Source organism: Oncorhynchus clarkii, chromosome 4 (assembly GCF_045791955.1).
Source record: "Oncorhynchus clarkii lewisi isolate Uvic-CL-2024 chromosome 4, UVic_Ocla_1.0, whole genome shotgun sequence".
NCBI classification, from domain to species: domain Eukaryota; kingdom Metazoa; phylum Chordata; class Actinopteri; order Salmoniformes; family Salmonidae; genus Oncorhynchus; species Oncorhynchus clarkii.
In genome coordinates this window covers 9,750,518-9,771,669 of record NC_092150.1, presented here as the reverse complement: position 1 = coordinate 9,771,669, position 21,152 = coordinate 9,750,518, and the positions used below count along the sequence as shown (strand labels likewise).

At 44.5% G+C, this 21,152-nt stretch overlaps 1 protein-coding gene across 3 annotated transcripts; it reads right to left on the bottom strand.

Moving 5' to 3' along the window:
- Positions 1-1,552: 1,552 nt before the first annotated feature.
- On the bottom strand, positions 1,553-15,723 carry LOC139406388 (E3 ubiquitin/ISG15 ligase TRIM25-like). 3 transcript variants are annotated; one of them, XM_071148931.1, is made up of 6 exons: positions 15,048-15,697; positions 13,885-13,980; positions 5,338-5,571; positions 4,988-5,147; positions 4,812-4,871; positions 1,553-1,877 (listed from the first exon to the last, which is right to left on the bottom strand). In XM_071148931.1, coding segments are annotated over exons 1-6 (1,149 nt in total). In that variant the 5' UTR covers positions 15,645-15,697; the 3' UTR covers positions 1,553-1,875. The 3 variants fall into 3 exon arrangements, with proteins under 3 accessions (XP_071005032.1, XP_071005030.1, XP_071005031.1); XM_071148929.1 differs by lacking the exon at positions 1,553-1,877 and adding an exon at positions 3,017-4,580 and having other exon boundaries at positions 15,048-15,723; XM_071148930.1 differs by lacking the exons at positions 1,553-1,877; positions 13,885-13,980 and adding an exon at positions 3,135-4,580.
- Between the last annotated feature and the right edge of the window lie 5,429 nt (positions 15,724-21,152).

Sequence of the window (21,152 nt, the reverse complement as noted above, 5' to 3'; positions counted from 1 at the left end):
TAGCCAGAGGCACACTGCAACACTCTGACACAATTTACAAACAAAGATTTGGTGTTTATTGAGTCAGCCAGATCAGAGACAGGATGACCTAGGACGTTCTCTTGATAAGTGTGTGAATTGGACCATATCCCTGTCCTTCTAAACATTCTAGAATGTAACTAGTACTTTTGGGGGTCAGGGAAAATGTATGGAGTAAAAAGTACATTATTTTATTTAGGAATGTAGTGAAGTAAAAGTGGTCAAATATACACTACCGTTCAAACGTTGTGGGTAACTTAGAAATGTCCTTGTTTTTGAAAGAAAAGTATATTTTTTTGTCCATTAAAATAACATCAAATTGATCAGAAATACAGTGTAGACATCGTTAATGTTGTAAATGACTATTGTAGCTGGAAATGGAGGATTTTTTTATGGAATATCTACATAGGCGTACAGAGGCCCATTATCAGCAACCATCACTCCTGTGTTCCAATGGCACGTTGTGTTAGCTAATTCAAGTTGATCATTTTAAATGGCTAATTGATCATTAGAAAACCCTTTTGCAATTATGTTAGCCCAGCTGAAAACTGTTGTCCTGATTAAAGAAGCAATAAAACTGGCCTTCTTTAGACTAGTTGAGTGTCTGGAGCATCAGCATTTGTGAGTTCAATTACAGGCTCAAAATGGCCAGAAACAAATAACTTTCTTCTGAAACCTATCAGTCTATTCTTGATCTGAGAAATGAAGGCTATTCCATGCGAGAAATTGTCAAGAAACTGAAGGTCTTGTCCTACTCCCTTCACAGAACAGAGCAAACTGTCTCTAACCAGAATAGAAAGAGGAGTGGGAGGCCCCGGTGCACAACTGAGCAAGAGGACAAGTATAAGAGTGTGTCTAGTTTAAGAAACAGACGCCTCAATGGTCCTCAACTGGCAGCTTCATTAAATAGTACCCGCAAAACACCAGTCCCAATGTCAACAGTGAAGAGGTGACTCCGGGATGCTGGCCTTCTAGGCAGAGTTCCTCTGTCCAGTCTCAACATTAACAGTGAAGAAGTGACTCCGGGATGCTGGCCTTCTAGGCAGAGTTCCTCTGTCCAGTCTCAACATTAACAGTGAAGAGGTGACTCCGGGATGCTGGTCTTCTAGGCAGAGTTCCTCTGTCCAGTCTCAACATTAACAGTGAAGAGGTGACTCCGGGATGCTGGCCTTCTAGGCAGAGTTCCTCTGTCCAGTCTCAACATTAACAGTGAAGAGGTGATTCCGGGATGATGGCCTTCTAGGCAGAGTTCCTCTGTCCAGTGTCTGTGTTCTTTTGCCCATCTTAATCTTTCCTTTTATTGGCCAGTCTGAGATATGACTTTTTCTTTGCAACTCTGCCAGGGTCGTATTAATTAGGGCTGTAACAAAACACTTTCAAAAGGAAAATGAAAACAAACTTTTTTTATTGGACAAGTTCAGTTAGTCTCTCCCTGTTTCAGTTCATTTTCTTTAGTTTGATGCCTAGTGAATATGACTCAGGTCTCTATGGAAACATCCATGTAAAATCACCTTTGATTTTTACTCCTCACTTTCCCTTTCAGGTCCATAGGGTTCTACTGCCCCCTGCTGGAGACTGGAGCACACTGCAGTCCCTTTCAGGTCCATAGTGTTTTACTGCCCCCTGCTGGAGACTGGAGCACACTGCAGTCCCTTTCAGGTCCATAGGGTTCTACTGCCCCCTGCTGGAGACTGGAGCACACTGCAGTCCCTTTCAGGTCCATAGGGTTCTACTGCCCCCTGTTGGAAACTGGAGCGCACTGCAGCTTGAGGATGAGGTCCTCATAACCTGTTGTGACGGATCCAACAAATATCCCCCAGTGAAGGCAGGGTCCTATCTCATCCAACACTTCCATGACTCTATAGGAGGGAGGGACAATTTCCCATGTTAAACTATGGAATGAACTGTACATTTTGTGATGAATTTTAATACAAGTTTACTTTAATACAATAATAAATCCTCGAATGTAATTAGTTTGTGTTATACAATTATGTTATTGAAACAGAATAAGTAATGAGAGAATAAATAAGTCCAGTACAACCATTACCTCTCTCCTCTTTCACATCCCTCTATCATCACTCCATGAGGGAGTACAACCATTACCTCTCTCCTCTTTCACATCCCTCTATCATCACTCCATGAGGGAGTACAACCATTACCTCTCTCCGCTTTCACATCCCTCTATCATCACTCCATGGGGGAGTACAACCATTTACCTCTCTCCTCTTTCACATCCCCCTATCATCACTCCATGGGGGAGTACAACCATTACCTCTCTCCTCTTTCACATCCCTCTATCATCACTCCATGGGGGAGTCCAACCATTACCTCTCTCCTCTTTCACATCCCTCTATCATCACTCCATGGGGGAGTCCAACCATTATCTCTCTCCTCTTTCACATCCCTCTATCATCACTCCATGGGGGAGTCCAACCATTACCTCTCTCCTCTTTCACATCCCTCTATCATCACTCCATGGGGGAGTACAACCATTACCTCTCTCCTCTTTCACATCCCTCTATCATCACTCCATGGGGGAGTCCAACCATTATCTCTCTCCTCTTTCACATCCCTCTATCATCACTCCATGGGGGAGTCCAACCATTACCTCTCTCCTCTTTCACATCCCCATATCATCACTCCATGGGGGAGTACAACCATTACCTCTCTCCTCTTTCACATCCCTCTATCATCACTCCATGGGGGAGTACAACCATTACCTCTCTCCTCTTTCACATCCCTCTATCATCACTCCATGGGGACGTCCCGATAATCTCTCTATCCTCCTGAAGAGTAGGATTCCTTCACTACTCCTCACAAATGTAAAAGCATTGGGTTGGTGTTGGCATGGGCTGATATATCTGCCCATTTCCCCTCCCATCCTCCCTTTTCATTCTATTCTATCAGCCACACCACTAGCTCACCTCCACACAATCCATCTACAAGTTAAAGACACACCTTGGAATAAATAACAAAGGAAAACTATTACTAGATGAAGTTTAGTGTTGTATTTTTTATTTACCATCACCATAAGTCATATTTAATCACTGAACAGTAGCAGACCCAACTTCATCTGTTCCTGACACTGGATAGTGGATTAAAAACACCATCAATGATATTAAAGTACTATTCTGAACATTACTGATATACTGAGTGGCAAGTCAAGATATCTGCTGGTTTTATTGTTTGGTCAATAGCACCACCTGCTGGACAGATTTAATTTTGCTTGACTGAGCAGTTTGGGAGGATGAAAGATGCCAAATTTCGGGCAGGTTTCCTGGACATATACATTGAGAATCTCCACTGAACATACTTCTAGGATTAATCTGTGTCCGTCCCAGATAGTTTAGTTAGTTAGTTAGTGATACTTTCTGTTCCATATAGTTTAGTTAGTTAGTGATACTACCTGTTCTATGCCACCGAGGAGAATTAAATAGATTGAGAAATCTGAGAAAACATATCAATGGTTCTGAATGACAACCAATATACATCAACACCATACATCATGATTCATGGAAATGTACAAGATTAAAACATTGTATTTGATAAGAATAAGTATATTACATTAATTCAACTATACAGTCAGACAAATTATTGTACAGAAAAACAGACCATCACATCTGGGGCCCATCACCACCAGCATGACTAGTATCTATGTGGACCCTACTAAAGTTTAACCATCTCAGCTATAGACTACACCAGCATGACTAGTATCTATGTGGACCCTACTACAGTTTAACCAGCTCAGCTATAGACTACAACAGCATGACTAGTATCTATGTGGACCCTACTACAGTTTAACCAGCTCAGCTATAGACTACAACAGCATGACTAGTATCTATGTGGACACTACTACAGTTTAACCAGCTCAGATATAGACTACACCAGCATGACTAGTATCTATGTGGACCCTACTACAGTTTAACCAGATCAGCTATAGACTACAACAGCATGACCAGTATCTATGTGGACACTACTACAGTTTAACCAGCTCAGCTATAGACTACACCAGCATGACTAGTATCTATGTGGACCCTACTACAGTTTAACCAGCTCAGCAGTATTTTTACAACTACGTAGCCAAAACCCGGGATAGAGGGGCTGAGTGAATGTGGTCTGGACTCTGTGGAGGAGGGTCATTGTGTCAGAGACACTGTAGAAGGACAGAGTACCTGCCTTGTGATCCAGGTACACTCCTACTCTGGAGGACTGAGGGCCTGATATTTTAGTCTCAACATTATTGTGTCTGAAACAATAACCATCACTAAACCACTGGTACTGTAAACTCCAGGACTTGTTATTGAGTCCAAATATATTACCTGTCTCTGTTCTGCTGATGTCTTTATAGGAGACTGCTGTAATAACATAACTACTCCACTCCACCTCCCAGTAACAGCGTCCTGACAGACCCTCTCTACACAAAACCTGGTAGTGGTTGGTGAATCTGTCTGGATGGTCAGGATATGGTTGGATTTGGCGTTTATAGGTCACCTTTCGGTTCCATTTAGACAGAGAGAGGTGTGTGTATGCTGTGTTTGGGTCCAGTGTGAGCTGACAGGAATCTGGGAGAAGAGCAGAGACCAATGAGGGGAGTTAGAACAATAAGTTAAGTCAGATACTGTATCTACCCTGTCTTTGATTAGAGCACAGCAGAGATGAAATCAAAGAAATATGAGGAGTCAGATAGATACCCAGTCTTTGATTAGATCTACTATTGCTATATATTTCTAGAGGGATTGTTAGGAGTGTCAGTAAAAAGAGACTGTTAGTGACTTCACAGTAAAGAGACTCACATTGTAAAAACTGTTCTCTGGTCTTGGGCTCTGGAGGCAGTACAACATCCACTATATTCACTACAGACACAAACACATTGACAGAGAGAGGGAATGTTATCATCATACCATATTCCACATGTATATGACTAGTAGGGAACATTCTAAAGTTGATGTTCTTATTATTTTCAACACACCTGTAGACGAGATCTTGGTCCATTCTCCTTTAATGAAGTCTTCTAGTTTCTCTCTCAGTTCAGACACAGTCTTACTCACATCTCCAAAGTACTGAAGAGGATGGACAACAATGCTGGGTAAGTCTGAAGATACACTGATACTGGAGAGAGACTGATGACTCTGGAAAGGGAGGGACAGAGAGAGAGAGAGCGAGGGGGGGAGACAGACAGAGAGAGAGGGGGGGGGGGAGACAGAGCAACCGCGGGGGAGACAGAGCGAGGGCGGGGGAGACAGGATAACATAATGACTGAGATGAATAGCTTCACATTAAGTTAATTTCATATCACATGTAACAAGGTAGTTTAGTTACCTGGAGGAAATGGATGTGATCCTCTGTGTGTGAGAGCTGCTCCAGCTCAGTGCTTCTCTTTCTCAGCTCAGCTATCTCCTGCTTCAGTTGCTCCAGGAGTCCTTCAGCTTGACTCACTTGAGCCTTCTCTTGGGCTCTGATCAGCTCCTTCACCTCAGAACGCCTTCTCTCAAAGGAGCAGATCATCTCAGTAAAGATCTGATCACTGTCCTCCACTGCTGCCTGTGCAGAATGCTGTTAAGAGAGAGAAAGAGAGAGAGACAGAGAGAGAGACAGAGAGACAGTAGGTACAGTTGCCTCTGCACCACCTTGAGTCAGAACGCTGCCACCCTGCTCTCCAGGTCCACCAGGCCTTGTCCCCCCTCTTGGACAGGCAGGTACAGAACACCACTTGGTGCCCTCTTGCCCCCCCCCCCCCCCCCCCCCCATCTTCCTGATCTTCCTGATGAACCCACCAAGCCCTTACCCACTGGAGTCTCTATTACAACAGCAACCTGCCTCAGCTCATGTACCCAGCTGCAACCCTCCTCACCACAGCTTTCTCCACGATCTGCACACCACCACTTGGCCCTGCTCTACTCTCCTCCCTCCTGGTCCCCCCTCCAGTAGCCTGCACACCACCACTTGGCCCTGCTCTACTCTCCTCCCTCCTGGTCCCCCCTCCAGTAGCCTGCACACAACCACTTGGTCCTGCTCTACTCTCCTCCCTCCTGGTCCCCCCTCCATTAGCCTGCACACCACCACTTGGCCCTGCTCTACTCTTCTCCCTCCTGGTACCCCCTCCAGTAGCCTGCCCCGTAGCAGAGCTAGACCCAGCCCCTGAGTCCTAGTAGGCTGGGCAATAGAACCAGTCATTTTTATGGAATGGTCTACCTACCCATGTGAGAGACGCAGACTCGGTCTCAACTTTTAAGTCTTTATTGAAGACTCATCTCTTCAGTAGGTCCTATGATTGAGTGTAGTCTGGCCCAGGAGTGTGACGGTGAACGGAAAGGCACTGGAGCAACGAACCGCGCTTGCTGTCTCTGCCTGGCCGGTTCCCCTCTCTCCACTGGGATTCTCTGCCTCTAACCCTTTTACGGGGGCTGAGTCACTGGCTTACTAGTGCTCTTCCATGCCATCCCTAGGAGGGGTGCATCACTTGAGTGGGTTGAGTCACTGACGTGATCTTCCTGTCTGGGTTGGCGCCCCCCCTTGGGTTGTACCGTGGGGGAGATCTTTGTGGGCTATACTCTGCCTTGTCTCAGGATGGTAAGTTGGTGGTTGAAGATATGGGGGCTGTGCTTTGGCAAATTTGGTGGGGTTATATCCTGCATGTTTGGGCCTGTCCGGGGGTATTGTCGGACGGGGCCACAGTGTCTCCCGACCCCTCCTGTCTCAGCCTCCAGTATTTATGGTGCAGTATTATATGTGTCGGGGGGCTAGGGTCAGTCTGTTATATCTGGAGTATTTCTCCTGTCTTCTCCGATGTCCTGTGTGGATTTAAGTACGCTCTCTCTAATTCTTTCTTGCTTTCTCTCTCTCGGAGGACCTGAGCCTCAGGACTACCTGGCCTGATGACTCCTTGCTGTCCCCAGTCCACCTGGTCGTGCTGCTGCTCCAGTTTCAACTGTTCTGCCTGTGGCTATGGAACCCTGACCTGTTCACCGGACGTGCTACTTGTCCCAGACCTGATGTTTTCAACTCTCTAGAGAAAGCAGGTGCGGTAGAGATACTCTGAATGATCGGCTATTAAAAGCCAACTGACATTTACTCCTGAGGTGCTGACCTGTTGCACCCTCGACAACCACTGTGATTATTACTATTTGACCCTGCTGGTCATCTATGAACATTTTAACATCTTGTCCATGTTCTGTTATAATCTCCAACCGGCACAGCCAGAAGAGGACTGGCCACCCCTCATAGCCTGGGTCCTCCCTAGGTTTATTCCTAGGTTCTGGCCTTTCTAGGGAGTTTTTCCTAGCCACCGTGCTTCTACACCTGCATTGCTTGCTGTTTGGGGTTTTAGGCTGGGTTTCTGTACAGCACTTTGTGATATCTGCTGATGTAAGAAGGGCTTTATAAATACATTTGATTTGATTTGACTAGGTCAAAACGGCCCAAGTATGTTGTCTGAGCTGGAACACTAGCGAGGCCATAGCAAATTAATTGAAACAAACCTTCACAGAGCCTCTTCTGACTGGGATGATCCTTAGAATTCCATTTCCCCTAAATGGCACCAACAAATGTCAACCTTTTTATTTTACCACTAAAACCTGTTCTTAGGATGAAACTTAAAAATTACAACTGGTGTAGAAAGTAAACATCCGCACCTTGTTGGTGCCAAGTGTCTGCATTACCAGGAAGTAGGAAAAAATGGCAACTGACTATTTCTGGTCTAGCGATCGATGACAGCAGAGGACGCTGCTCAACCTTATGTCATTAGAAAGAAGAGATTTTCATGATTAAAATGGTGTCCAACTTGAAACCACTCTAAATATGCACATTGCGATATTTTGTCAAATAAACAGACATACCCATATTTCTTTAGGAAACAATGGGACGACCTCAAGAGTTCCAGGAGTATTTTATTTAATTTTTTACGTTTTACCTACCAGCAATTGGTAACAACATTGTACGCTGCCCAAACTTACATCATTAGAAATAATAGTTTATCCTGATTAAAATGGTGTAGAACTTCAAACCATTATTATTAATTATTATTAACCAAATGAATACACCTATTAGAGATAATTGTAGAAGTAGACAGATATGTCCCTATTTCCCCAAAACAATGGCAGTCTGAAAGTTATAACAGCAGTCTTTTATTTAACCAGCTTACCATTTATCTACTACCATTTGACCTTTGGTGTTTAACATTTAGTGGTTTGTAATCTAGTGGTTAAGAGTGTTGGGCAGTAACCGAAAGGTGGCTGGGTCAAATCCCCGAGCCGACTGTAACGCTCCGGGTGTCGTGGGTGTGGAGTCAGACGCAGGAAACAGAGAGTGCAATACTGTGCTCTTTAATGCACTCACGCAACACTGGGTGTTCCAAAACCAAATGCCCCAAACACGGGGATGAAAACAGTACAACAGAATACACGACCAGGAACAAACACGTTCCTCTACTACATAACCGAAGGTCACAATAATTAATCCCTCACAAAGAAACAGGCGGGCCGGCTGTCTAATAAAGCCCAACTAATGACTCACTAACAGGTGCTAGCAATAAACATACAAGGAGGGGGAGGAAAAACAATCAGTGGCAGCTAATAGGCCTGCGATGACGACCGCTGAGCGCCACCCAACCGGGAAAGGGAGCCACCCTCGGTCGGATTCGTGACACCGACTAGCTGAAAAATCTGAAAATCTACTTTTTTGTAGGCATATTTAGACAGAATGTCTGCCAAATGACTCACATGTAAACGTACACTTGGCATCTGTGAAAGGATGGCAGGTAGCCTAGTGGTTAGAGCCAGTAACCGAAAGGTTGCTCGATCGAATCCCGGAGCTGACAAGATAAAAATCTGTTGTTCTGCCCCTGAACAAGGCAGTGTCATGACGTTGGCCTGGGGGGTAGGTTTATGACAGTCATAAATACCTCTTCCCCCCTGTTTTCCTCTCTCTACCCTACTGAGGTTACATTCGCAAAACTCTTGGTTAATATAGAGATTCTGGGAACATCAGAAGGCAGGGAAATGAACTATATTCTGGCAATCCGATCAATTGAACATATGCGGTGGTACTTAATGAATATGATGTCAGTTTGGTTGTCATCTGAGACATTCTCATCAATGATAAGATGACATAAACTCTTCAGTGGAAAGTCTATACATCAGAATTATCGGATTCACATGGAATTATTGTTCAATTTAAATGTTTGAATATGAAATTATTCGTGATGGGATGAAATGTGATTTTAGCTTCTAAAATGTGAGATTGGGTTTTAATAAGATAGGGCTCTGCTCAATCAGTGGCCCGCCCCTGTGAAGGGACATGGGCTATAAAACTTTTAAAACATGCCCTCCTCTCCCTTCCTATATAAGCCCTTGACAACAATATAACCTCCTGTTCCGATGATGTCAGGATGACGGTCTGATGTCAGAATGGTTCAGATAATAACTACAGAACGAAGCCAACATCGGCGTGAGCTTGGTTGCGAATGGTATGAACTTTGAACTTTTATTCACTACAGAAGTGATACCTCCTAGCCGTTGCAAATGAGGGTTAGGAAGGAACAGAAAGAGTATCCCGTCTATCACACAACGACGTTACTACAACGTATACAGTTTACCAGCAGAGACATTCTTCAAAGGACTCGGTTGGGCAACACGGCCTTCCATCTACCACCAACCTACTGAACCTCAGCTCAGAGTAAATATTTATTGCATTTGATACTGTATTTACGATAGCACAGCTTCGCCCTTTATTCCTCATTCTTCCCGCTCTTTCACTCAAACCCAGCCCCTTTTCTTTTGTGTAACAAGCTCTCATATCTGTTCCGCCCGCTAGGGACGTTTTCCTTTATGACGTATTTGTAGTCAAGTTATGAGTTAATTATGTGTATGTGTAATTCTGTGTGATTAGTTAGGTATTTAGTAAATAAATAATTTGTCACAGCCTGACTTTAGTGTTCTTTTTTTTCCTTGTTATGTTGGTTAGGTCACGGTGTGACATAGGTGATGTATGTGTTTGGTCTTGTCTAGGGGTTTTGTATGTTTATGGGGCTGTTTCCTTTCTAGGTGTTTATGTAAGTCTACGGTTGCCTAGATTGGTTGTCAATTAGAAGCAGGTGTTTATCGGTGTCTCTGATTGGGAACCATATTTAGGCAGCCATGTTCTTTGGGTATTTTGTGGGTGATTGTTTCAGTGTCAGTGTTTGTGCCACACGGGACTGTTTTTGGTTAGTTCACGTTTATTGTTTTGTATTTGTGTTCATGTTGAGTTTTTCTTATTAAAACATGGACACTTACCACGCCGCATCTTGGTCCGATCCTTGCTACACCTCTTCAGAGGAAGAGGAAGAAATCTGCCGTTACAGAATCACCCACCACAACAGGACCAAGCAGCGTGGTGACAGGCAGCAGGAGCAGCGTAATCAGGACTTATGGTCTTGGGAGCGAGATCTGGACGAGGTCACTACTTGGAAGGAGATAGACAGGTGGGCGGCTGACCAAGGAGAGTGCTGGAGCCCGCCTGGGATTCTCTGGAGCAGTGTGAGGAGGGATACCGGTGAATGGAGTCAGCACGGCGGCGCGGTAGGAAGCCCGAGAGAGAGGCAGCCACCAAAAATGTATTGGGGGGCACACGGGGAGTGTGGCTAAGGCAGGTAGGAGACTTGTGCCAGCTTCCTGTGCATACCGGAGTGAGAGAGGGTGTCGTATTGGTCAGGCACCGTGTTATGCGGTGGAGCGCACGGTGTCCCCAGTACGCGTGCTTAGCCCGGTGCGGTACATCCCAGCTCCTCGTATCGGCCGGGCTAGGTTGAGCTTCCAGCCAGGTGCCATAAAGCCGGCTTTACGCATCTGGTCTCCAGTGCATCTCCTCGGGCCGGCGTACATGGCACCAGCCTTACGCATGGTGTCCCCGGTTCGCCTGCACAGCCCAGTGCAGCCTATTCCACCTGGCCGTACTGGTCAGGCTACGGGGAGCATTCAACCAGGTAAGGTGGGGCAGGCTCGGTGCTCGAGACCTCCAGTACGCCTTCTCGGGCCGGTCTATCCGGTGCCATCTCCACGCACCAGCCCTCCGGTGGCAGCCCCCGACACCCTGTTCCTCCTCCTCATACTCGCCCTGAGGTGCGTGTCCTCGGCCCAGTGCCGGCACCACGCACCAGGCCTACAGTGCGCCTCGTCTGTCCAGTGCTGCCAGAGCCTTCTTCCTGCCCAGCGCCGCCAGAGTCTCCCGTCTGTCCTGAGCCGCCAGAGCCGCCAGTCTGCAAGGAGCCGCCAGGGCCGCCAGTCTGCAAGGAGCCACCAGGGCTACCAGTCTGCAAGAAGCTGCCAGAGCCGCCAGTCTGCAAGGACCCGCCAGAGCTGCCAGTCTGCAAGGAGCCACCAGAGCCGCCAGTTTGCAAGGAGCCGCCAGAGCCACCAGTCTGCAAGGAGCTGCCAGAGCCGCCAGTCTGCAAGGAGCCGCCAGAGCCGCCAGTCTGCAAGGAGCCGCCAGAGCCGCCAGTCAGCCAGGAGCCGCCAGTCAGCCAGGAGCCGCCAGTCAGCCAGGAGCCGCCAGAGCCGCCAGTCAGCCAAGAGCCGCCAGTCAGCCAGGAGCCGCCAGAGCAGCCAGTCAGCCAGGATCCGCCAGAGCCGCCAGTCAGCCAGGATCCGCCAGAGCCGCCAGTCAGCCAGGATCTGCCAGAGCCGCCATTCAGCCTCCAAAGCTCAGTCTGGCACTTCCGTCATCATGAAGTGCTTTGAGAGACTAGTCAAGGACCATATCACCTCCACCCTACCTGACACCCTTGACCCACTCCAATTTGCTTACCGCCCAAATAGGTCCACAGACGATGCAATCTCAACCACACTGCACACTGCCCTAACCCATCTGGACAAGAGGAATACCTATGTGAGAATGCTGTTCATCGACTACAGCTCAGCATTTAACACCATAGTACCCTCCAAACTCGTCATCAAGCTCGAGACCCTGGGTCTCGACCCCGCCCTGTGCAACTGGGTACTGGACTTCCTGACGGGCCGCCCCCAGGTGGTGAGGGTAGGTAACAACATCTCCACCCCGCTGATCCTCAACACTGGGGCCCCACAAGGGTGCGTTCTGAGCCCTCTCCTGTACTCCCTGTTCACCCACGACTGCGTGGCCATGCACACCTTCAACTCAATCATCAAGTTTGCGGACGACACAACAGTGGTAGGCTTGATTACCAACAACGATGAGACGGCCTACAGGGAGGAGGTGAGGGCCCTCGGAGTGTGGTGTCAGGAAAATAACCTCACACTCAACGTCAACAAAACTAAGGAGATGATTGTGGACTTCAGGAAACAGCAGAGGGAACACCCCCCTATCCACATTGACAGAACAGTAGTGGAGAGGGTAGTAAGTTTTAAGTTCCTCGGCGTACACATCACAGACAAACTGAATTGGTTCACCCACACAGACAGCATCGTGAAGAAGGCGCAGCAGCGCCTCTTCAACCTCAGGAGGCTGAAGAAATTCGACTTGTCACCCAAAAGCACTCACAAACTTCTACAGATGCACAATCGAGAGCATCCTGTCGGGCTGTATCACCGCCTGGTACAGCAACTGCTCCGCCCACAACCGCAAGGCTCTCCAGAGGGTAGTGAGGTCTGCACAACGCATCACCGGGGGCAAACTACCTGCCCTCCAGGACACCTACACCACCCGATGTCACAGGAAGGCCATAAAGATCATCAAGGACAACAACCACCTGAGCCACTGCCTGTTCACCCCGCTATCATCCAGAAGGCGAGGTCAGTACAGGTGCATCAAAGCTGGGACCGAGAGACTGAAAAACAGCTTTTTTTTTATCAAGGCCATCAGACTGTTAAACAGCCACCACTAACATTGAGTGGCTGCTGCCAACACACTGACTCAACTCCAGCCACTTTAATAATGGGAATTGATGGGAATTTATGTAAAATATATCACTAGCCACTTTAAACAATGCTACTTAATATAATGTTTACATACCCTACATTATTGATCTCATATGTATACGTATATACTGTACTCTATATCATCTACTGCATCTTTATGTAATACATGTATCACTAGCCACTTTAAACTATGCCACTTTGTTTACATACATCTCATATGTATATACTGTACTCGATACCATCTACTGCATCTTGCCTATGCCGCTCTGTACCATCACTCATTCATATATCTTTATGTACATATTCTTTATCCCTTTACACTTGTGTGTATAAGGTAGTAGTTTTGGAATTGTTAGGTTAGATTACTCGTTGGTTATTACTGCATTGTCGGAACTAGAAGCACAAGCACTTCGCTACACTCGCATTAACATCTGCTAACCATGTGTATGTGACAAATAACATTTGATTTGATTTGGCGCACGGCTCACTCTGTTTGCACTTGAATTATAACATTTGAAATGTCTCTATTATTTTTTTACTTTTGTGAGTGGAAAGTTTCCTGTTAATTTCTGATGGTTTATTTCACGTTTGTTTAGTATTTATTCCACCTGCTTTGGCAATGTAAACATATATTTCCCATGCCAATAATGCCATTTGAATTTAATTTAATTGAGAGAGAGAGAGAGAGAGAGAGCTCTCCATGTTAATGTATAGGGGGCATGAGTCAGTCATGGTTATGTGATGAGGTAGGCTCGCTTGCGACTTCAAAATCAGTGTCGGCCCAATGGGGACTGTCCTCTTGGTGTAACGGTCAAGATGTTGGTCTCTCCCGCAGTAGACCTGGGTTCATATCCCGTTGGTTACATCATTAAGCGCTCTGTTTTCTGAAAGGGGTCCAGACAGCCTGTTCCCAACAGTTGGATTGGAGAGGGGCCCCTCTCCTCTCTCAGACTGAGAGAAGTGAAATGGTGTGTCTCCTCTGGTCAACAATACTCACCTTGAAAGACTCCACAGCCTGTTGGAGCTCTTTCAGCTCCTTCTCTCTCTCCTGGAATCTCTGCTGGACCTTCTGCTGACTCATCCTCAGCTGCCTCTGTGGAGAATCACTCTTCAATGAGCTATCAAGCTGTATTTGTCCAGTAGATCAATAGTATAGTCATGTGACATGGGGCCCATTGAAGATGGTACAAGAATATTTTGAAGAGAAATACACACCGCAGAGGATGAAAAACTAGAGTACTAATTTTATTTTACTAGGCAAGTCTGTTAATAAGAACAAATTCTTATTTTCAATGACAGCCTAGGAACAGTGGGTTGACTGCCTTGTTCAGGGGCAGAACAACAGATTTGTACCGTGTCAGCTCGGGGGATTTGAACTTGCAGCCTTTCAGTTGCTAGTCCAACACTCTAACCACTAGGGTACCCTACCACCCCTAATAGTTAATAGGGAATTGTAAATAGGAGTTGGGTTTCAGTTCAACATCTGTTAGGATCTGTGGAATGTCAGTCATGAACTCAGAGCTACGTGTGCTACGTGTGCTACATTTTCATTGGTCTGTACATTGACTCTGGAGTGGGATACTTGTCCTGCAGCAAGGACTTCTGATTGGCCAACCCCAGGCTAGGGTGGAGGGTTATAAGTGGCATCCTGTCCTTTGTTCTGTGGTGAAAAACTGAAGGACAGGGAAGACTGAATGTCTACTTTTCAGCATAGCACCTAGGATTTGTCCTCCTCAAATACGTCTATTTTCTCCCCCTGATTTGATTTGGGGTCTGTGTTATTGAAGAATAACCTCAGTTGCTAACAATAGAGATTCAAATGTTGAGGAAGTGTCTGTGAAAATATATCATTAAGTTGTTATGGGAATGATTATAGTTTTAACAGAACACAAACCAGGGGAGCTGATTGGGTGTTTTATAACAAATGATAATGGTGTTTGATAACAAATGATAACGGTGATTGATAATGAATGACAACGGTGTTTGACTTTAGAAAATGGTGATACATTTGGAGAATCTTGGTTAACATATCTTTATAATCAAGGTTTGTGTTCATATTTGTGACTCGATTTCATTTGAATGATCTCATATTCAATCAGACTTAGTTCCTACTGTATCTTTAATTCTTTGTTTAACAGACAGCCACCAACATGGTCTTACCTGTTTCTCAGTCCTCTCTGCTGCAGCTGACACAGTATCATGGCCTTTATGTTCATCCATTGTACACAGATAACAGATACACTGCTGATCGGTACGACAGTAAACCTCCAGCAGTTTGTCATGATGAGAGCAGATCTTCTCCTGTAGTTGTGCGGTGGCTTTGACCAGCTTGTGCTTCTTGAAAGCAGGAGATTCATAGTGAGGTTGGAGGTGAGTCTCACAGTAAGAGGCCAGACATGCCAGACAGGACATGAGGGCTTTTTGCTTTCTGGTCCCAATGCAGAAATCACACGCCACATCTCCAGGTACAGCATAGCACAGAGCAGGAGGGGGAGCAGCCTGGAGTCCTGTCTTCTTCAGTTTCTCCACCATCTCAGCCAACATGTTATTTTTCCTCAGATTAGGCCTTGGAGTGAAGGTCTCTCTGCACTGAGGACAGCTATAGACCCCTTTCAGAACATCCTGATCCCAGCAGTCCTCAATACAGCTCCTACAGTAACTGTGTCCACAGGCAGTAGTGACCGGCTCCTTCAGTAGATCCAGACAGACAGAACAACCGAACTGGTCATGGTCCAGCAGAACTCCCTGCTGAGCCATTTGGACGGTTGTTCACTCTCACACATACAGACGACACAGAGACTCAGTTTTGTTTCCTCAGAAGAGAGTTTGTGGGAGAAGGAGGGACTTCCTGGTTCTGACAGAGGTGTGGGGTTGGAGGGAGGGAACTGCACGCAACTTCGAGGAGACAAAGATTTTTGTTCCTAGGTTAGGGTCCTTAATATAGAATAAATCTAACTAATGTGAGTTGTTAGAATATATAATATATATAGAATATATAGAATATATAAAGGTTTATATGAAGTACAAATTATAATGACCTTTATAATGCCTTATATGTTATAACACTGATTCTAAGTGTCTAAAATAATTAATAAGTGGTTGTAATGAGGGAAGGGGGACTTGATATTGATACAATGTACTGTAGTTGAAATGAATACTGTATGTATTGACTGATCATTGAGAATGAGGTAATACTTTACATTACAGTGTGGTTATTACTGACAGGTCTAGGGTCAGGGTTAGAGGTACTACATTCAGCAGTAACCCTAGAATGGAACACTTTACATTACAGTGTGGTTATTACTGACAGGTCTAGGGTCAGGGTTAGAGGTACTACATTCAGCAGTAACCCTAGAATGGAACACTTTACATTACAGTGTGGTTATTACTGACAGGTCTAGGGTCAGGGTTAGAGGTACTACATTCAGCAGTAACCCTAGAATGGAACACTTTACATTACATTGTGGTTATTACTGACAGGTCTAGGGTCAGGGTTAGAGGTACTACATTCAGCAGTAACCCTAGAATGGAACACTTTACATTACATTGTGGTTATTACTGACAGGTCTAGGGTCAGGGTTAGAGGTACTATATTCTGCAGTAACACTAGAATGGAACACTTTACATTACAGTGTGGTTATTACTGACAGGTCTAGGGTCAGGGTTAGAGGTACTACATTCAGCAGTAACCCTAGAATGGAACACTTTACATTACAGTGTGGTTATTACTGACAGGTCTAGGGTCAGGGTTAGAGGTATTACATTCAGCAGTAACCCTAGAATGGAACACTTTACATTACAGTGTGGTTATTACTGACAGGTCTAGGGTCAGGGTTAGAGGTACTACATTCAGCAGTAACCCTAGAATGGAACACTTTACATTACAGTGTGGTTATTACTGACAGGTCTAGGGTCAGGGTTAGAGGTACTACATTCAGCAGTAACCCTAGAATGGAACACTTTACATTGCAGTGTGGTTATTACTGACAGGTCTAGGGTCAGGGTTAGAGGTACTACATTCAGCAGTAACCCTAGAATGGAACACTTTACATTACAGTGTGGTTATTACTGACAGGTCTAGGGTCAGGGTTAGAGGTACTACATTCAGCAGTAACCCTAGAATGGAACACTTTACATTACATTGTGGTTATTACTGACAGGTCTAGGGTCAGGGTTAGAGGTACTACATTCAGCAGTAACCCTAGAATGGAACACTTTACATTACATTGTGGTTATTACTGACAGGTCTAGGGTCAGGGTTAGAGGTACTACATTCTGCAGTAACACTAGAATGGAACACTTTACATTACAGTGTGGTTATTACTGACAGGTCTAGGGTCAGGGTTAGAGGTACTACATTCAGCAGTAACCCTAGAATGGAACACTTTACATTACAGTGTGGTTATTACTGACAGGTCTAGGTTCAGGGTTAGAGGTATTACATTCAGCAGTAACCCTAGAATGGAACACTTTACATTACTGTGTGGTTATTACTGACAGGTCTAGGGTCAGGGTTAGAGGTACTACATTCAGCAGTAACCCTAGAATGGAACACTTTACATTACAGTGTGGTTATTACTGACAGGTCTAGGGTCAGGGTTAGAGGTATTACATTCAGCAGTAACCCTAGAATGGAACACTTTACATTACAGTGTGGTTATTACTGACAGGTCTAGGGTCAGGGTTAGAGGTACTACATTCAGCAGTAACGCTAGAATGGAACACTTTACATTACATTGTGGTTATTACTGACAGGTCTAGGATCAGGGTTAGAGGTACTACATTCAGCAGTAACCCTAGAATGGAACACTTTACATTACAGTGTGGTTATTACTTACAGGTCTAGGGTCAGGGTTAGAGGTATTACATTCAGCAGTAACCCTAGAATGGAACACTTTACATTACAGTGTGGTTATTACTGACAGGTCTAGGGTCAGGGTTAGAGGTATTACATTCAGCAGTAACCCTAGAATGGAACACTTTACATTACAGTGTGGTTATTACTGACAGGTCTAGGGTCAGGGTTAGAGGTATTACATTTAGCAGTAACCCTAGAATGGAACACTTTACATTACATTGTGGTTATTACTGACAGGTCTAGGGTCAGGGTTAGAGGTACTACATTCAGCAGTAACCCTAGAATGGAACACTTTACATTACAGTGTGGTTATTACTGACAGGTCTAGGGTCAGGGTTAGAGGTACTACATTCCGCAGTAACCCTAGAATGGAACACTTTACATTACATTGTGGTTATTACTGACAGGTCTAGGGTCAGGGTTAGAGGTACTACATTCAGCAGTAACCCTAGAATGGAACACTTTACATTACATTGTGGTTATTACTGACAGGTCTAGGGTCAGGGTTAGAGGTACTACATTCTGCAGTAACACTAGAATGGAACACTTTACATTACAGTGTGGTTATTACTGACAGGTCTAGGGTCAGGGTTAGAGGTACTACATTCAGCAGTAACCCTAGAATGGAACACTTTACATTACAGTGTGGTTATTACTGACAGGTCTAGGTTCAGGGTTAGAGGTATTACATTCAGCAGTAACCCTAGAATGGAACACTTTACATTACAGTGTGGTTATTACTGACAGGTCTAGGGTCAGGGTTAGAGGTACTACATTCAGCAGTAACCCTAGAATGGAACACTTTACATTACAGTGTGGTTATTACTGACAGGTCTAGGGTCAGGGTTAGAGGTATTACATTCAGCAGTAACCCTAGAATGGAACACTTTACATTACAGTGTGGTTATTACTGACAGGTCTAGGGTCAGGGTTAGAGGTACTACATTCAGCAGTAACCCTAGAATGGAAGACTTTACATTACAGTGTGGTTATTACTGACAGGTCTAGGGTCAGGGTTAGAGGTACTACATTCAGCAGTAACGCTAGAATGGAACACTTTACATTACATTGTGGTTATTACTGACAGGTCTAGGATCAGGGTTAGAGGTACTATATTCAGCAGTAACCCTAGAATGGAACACTTTACATTACAGTGTGGTTATTACTGACAGGTCTAGGGTCAGGGTTAGAGGTATTACATTCAGCAGTAACCCTAGAATGGAACACTTTACATTACAGTGTGGTTATTACTGACAGGTCTAGGGTCAGGGTTAGAGGTATTACATTCAGCTGTAACCCTAGAATGGAACACTTTACATTACAGTGTGGTTATTACTGACAGGTCTAGGGTCAGGGTTAGAGGTATTACATTCAGCAGTAACCCTAGAATGGAACACTTTACATTACATTGTGGTTATTACTGACAGGTCTAGGGTCAGGGTTAGAGGTACTACATTCAGCAGTAACCCTAGAATGGAACACTTTACATTACATTGTGGTTATTACTGACAGGTCTAAGGTCAGGGTTAGAGGTACTACATTCAGCAGTAACCCTAGAATGGAACACTTTACATTACAGTGTGGTTATTACTGACAGGTCTAGGATCAGGGTTAGAGGTACTACATTCAGCAGTAACCCTAGAATGGAACACTTTACATTACAGTGTGGTTATTACTGACAGGTCTAGGATCAGGGTTAGAGGTACTACATTCAGCAGTAACCCTAGAATGGAACACTTTACATTACAGTGTGGTTATTACTGACAGGTCTAGGATCAGGGTTAGAGGTATTACATTCAGCAGTAACCCTAGAATGGAACACTTTACATTACAGTGTGGTTATTACTGACAGGTCTAGGGTCAGGGTTAGAGGTATTACATTCAGCAGTAACCCTAGAATTGAACACTTTACATTACAGTGTGGTTATTACTGACAGGTCTAGGATCAGGGTTAGAGGTATTACATTCAGCAGTAACCCTAGAATGGAACACTTTACATTACAGTGTGGTTATTACTGACAGGTCTAGGATCAGGGTTAGAGGTATTACATTCAGCAGTAACTCTAGACATATTTAGGACTAAAAAGCGAAGACGTTTTACAATCAGAGTTCTTTGTATCTCTTCTAAGTCATACAGATCCCCCACAGCTTATAGGTGGACGGGGTTATGAACATATCCAATACATTATTTCTGAAACCAGATTAAATGAAGCTGTCTTTCAGCAGGAAAAGCTTCTCTAATAATCCTAACCATGGCTGGGTGTCTTTGGAGACAGAGAGGTATAGAGACACACTGTCAAGTCAAAACATCTGGCTGTGCTTTCTTGTCAAAACCCTTATTCTATTCTAGTCATTATATTATATGCTATTATATTGTAAGATAATATATTATATCCATAGTCTCCACTCAGTATAGTCTTAATGATGAGTGCTTGTTGGGTACATTGATTGAATGGTTAGGACTATCTCTCTGTATTCACAGTTTAAATCCCAAGAGACCAGGAGACCTAAAGGAATCATTCAACACTGCATCCCTTCATCCAGTCATAGTAATCTAATCTATCTATCTATCTATCTATCTATCTATCTATCTATCTATCTATCTATCTATCTATCTATCTATCTATCTATCTATCTATCTATCTATCTATCTATCTATCTATCTATCTATCTATCTATCTGTCTGTCTGTCTGTCTGTCTGTCTGTCTGTCTGTCTGTCTGTCTGTCTGTCTGTCTGTCTGTCTGTCTGTCTGTCTGTCTGTCTGTCTGTCTGTCCGTCCACAATGGGATATTTCAGTATTTTTTTCAAAAACATTTTTTTTGCTTTGTCATTACGGGGTATTGTGTGTAGATTTATTTATTTATTACATCCATAATAGAATAAGGCTGTAATGTAACAAAATGTGGAAAAGGGAAGGGGTCTGAATACTTTCTGAATGCTCTGTATGTAAGTCAATAGAATTTTGTTTGTCTAAATACCATATTTTTAGATGGAGCCATTTCCCCCCATTCGTTTGGGATTTAAGCCTGCAGTCATTTTGATTTCAGACCACTTTGGAGATATTAACACACTTACCAAGTGACCTGGGGTGAAATCTATTGTAGAATAAATGGAACCTGGATCCATTTCATTCTATTAACATGGTGTATGTGTGTTATAGCAGTAATGGGGTTAATGCTGGTTGCTCCCAGCATTCCTGGGACAGTACTGATCAACATAGCTGACCTGATGCAGAGGTGGACCAGTGATGTTTTCCTCTCAGTGGTGAGACTTGCCCTTCCATTTGATACACCGTTACCTGAAGCTGTAGACCACACTATCTACCTAAAGAGATTTCATCTGTATTTGTCGTAGCTGTCTACATAGCACATGCTAAGCTACAGGACTGTTTTGCTAGCACAGACT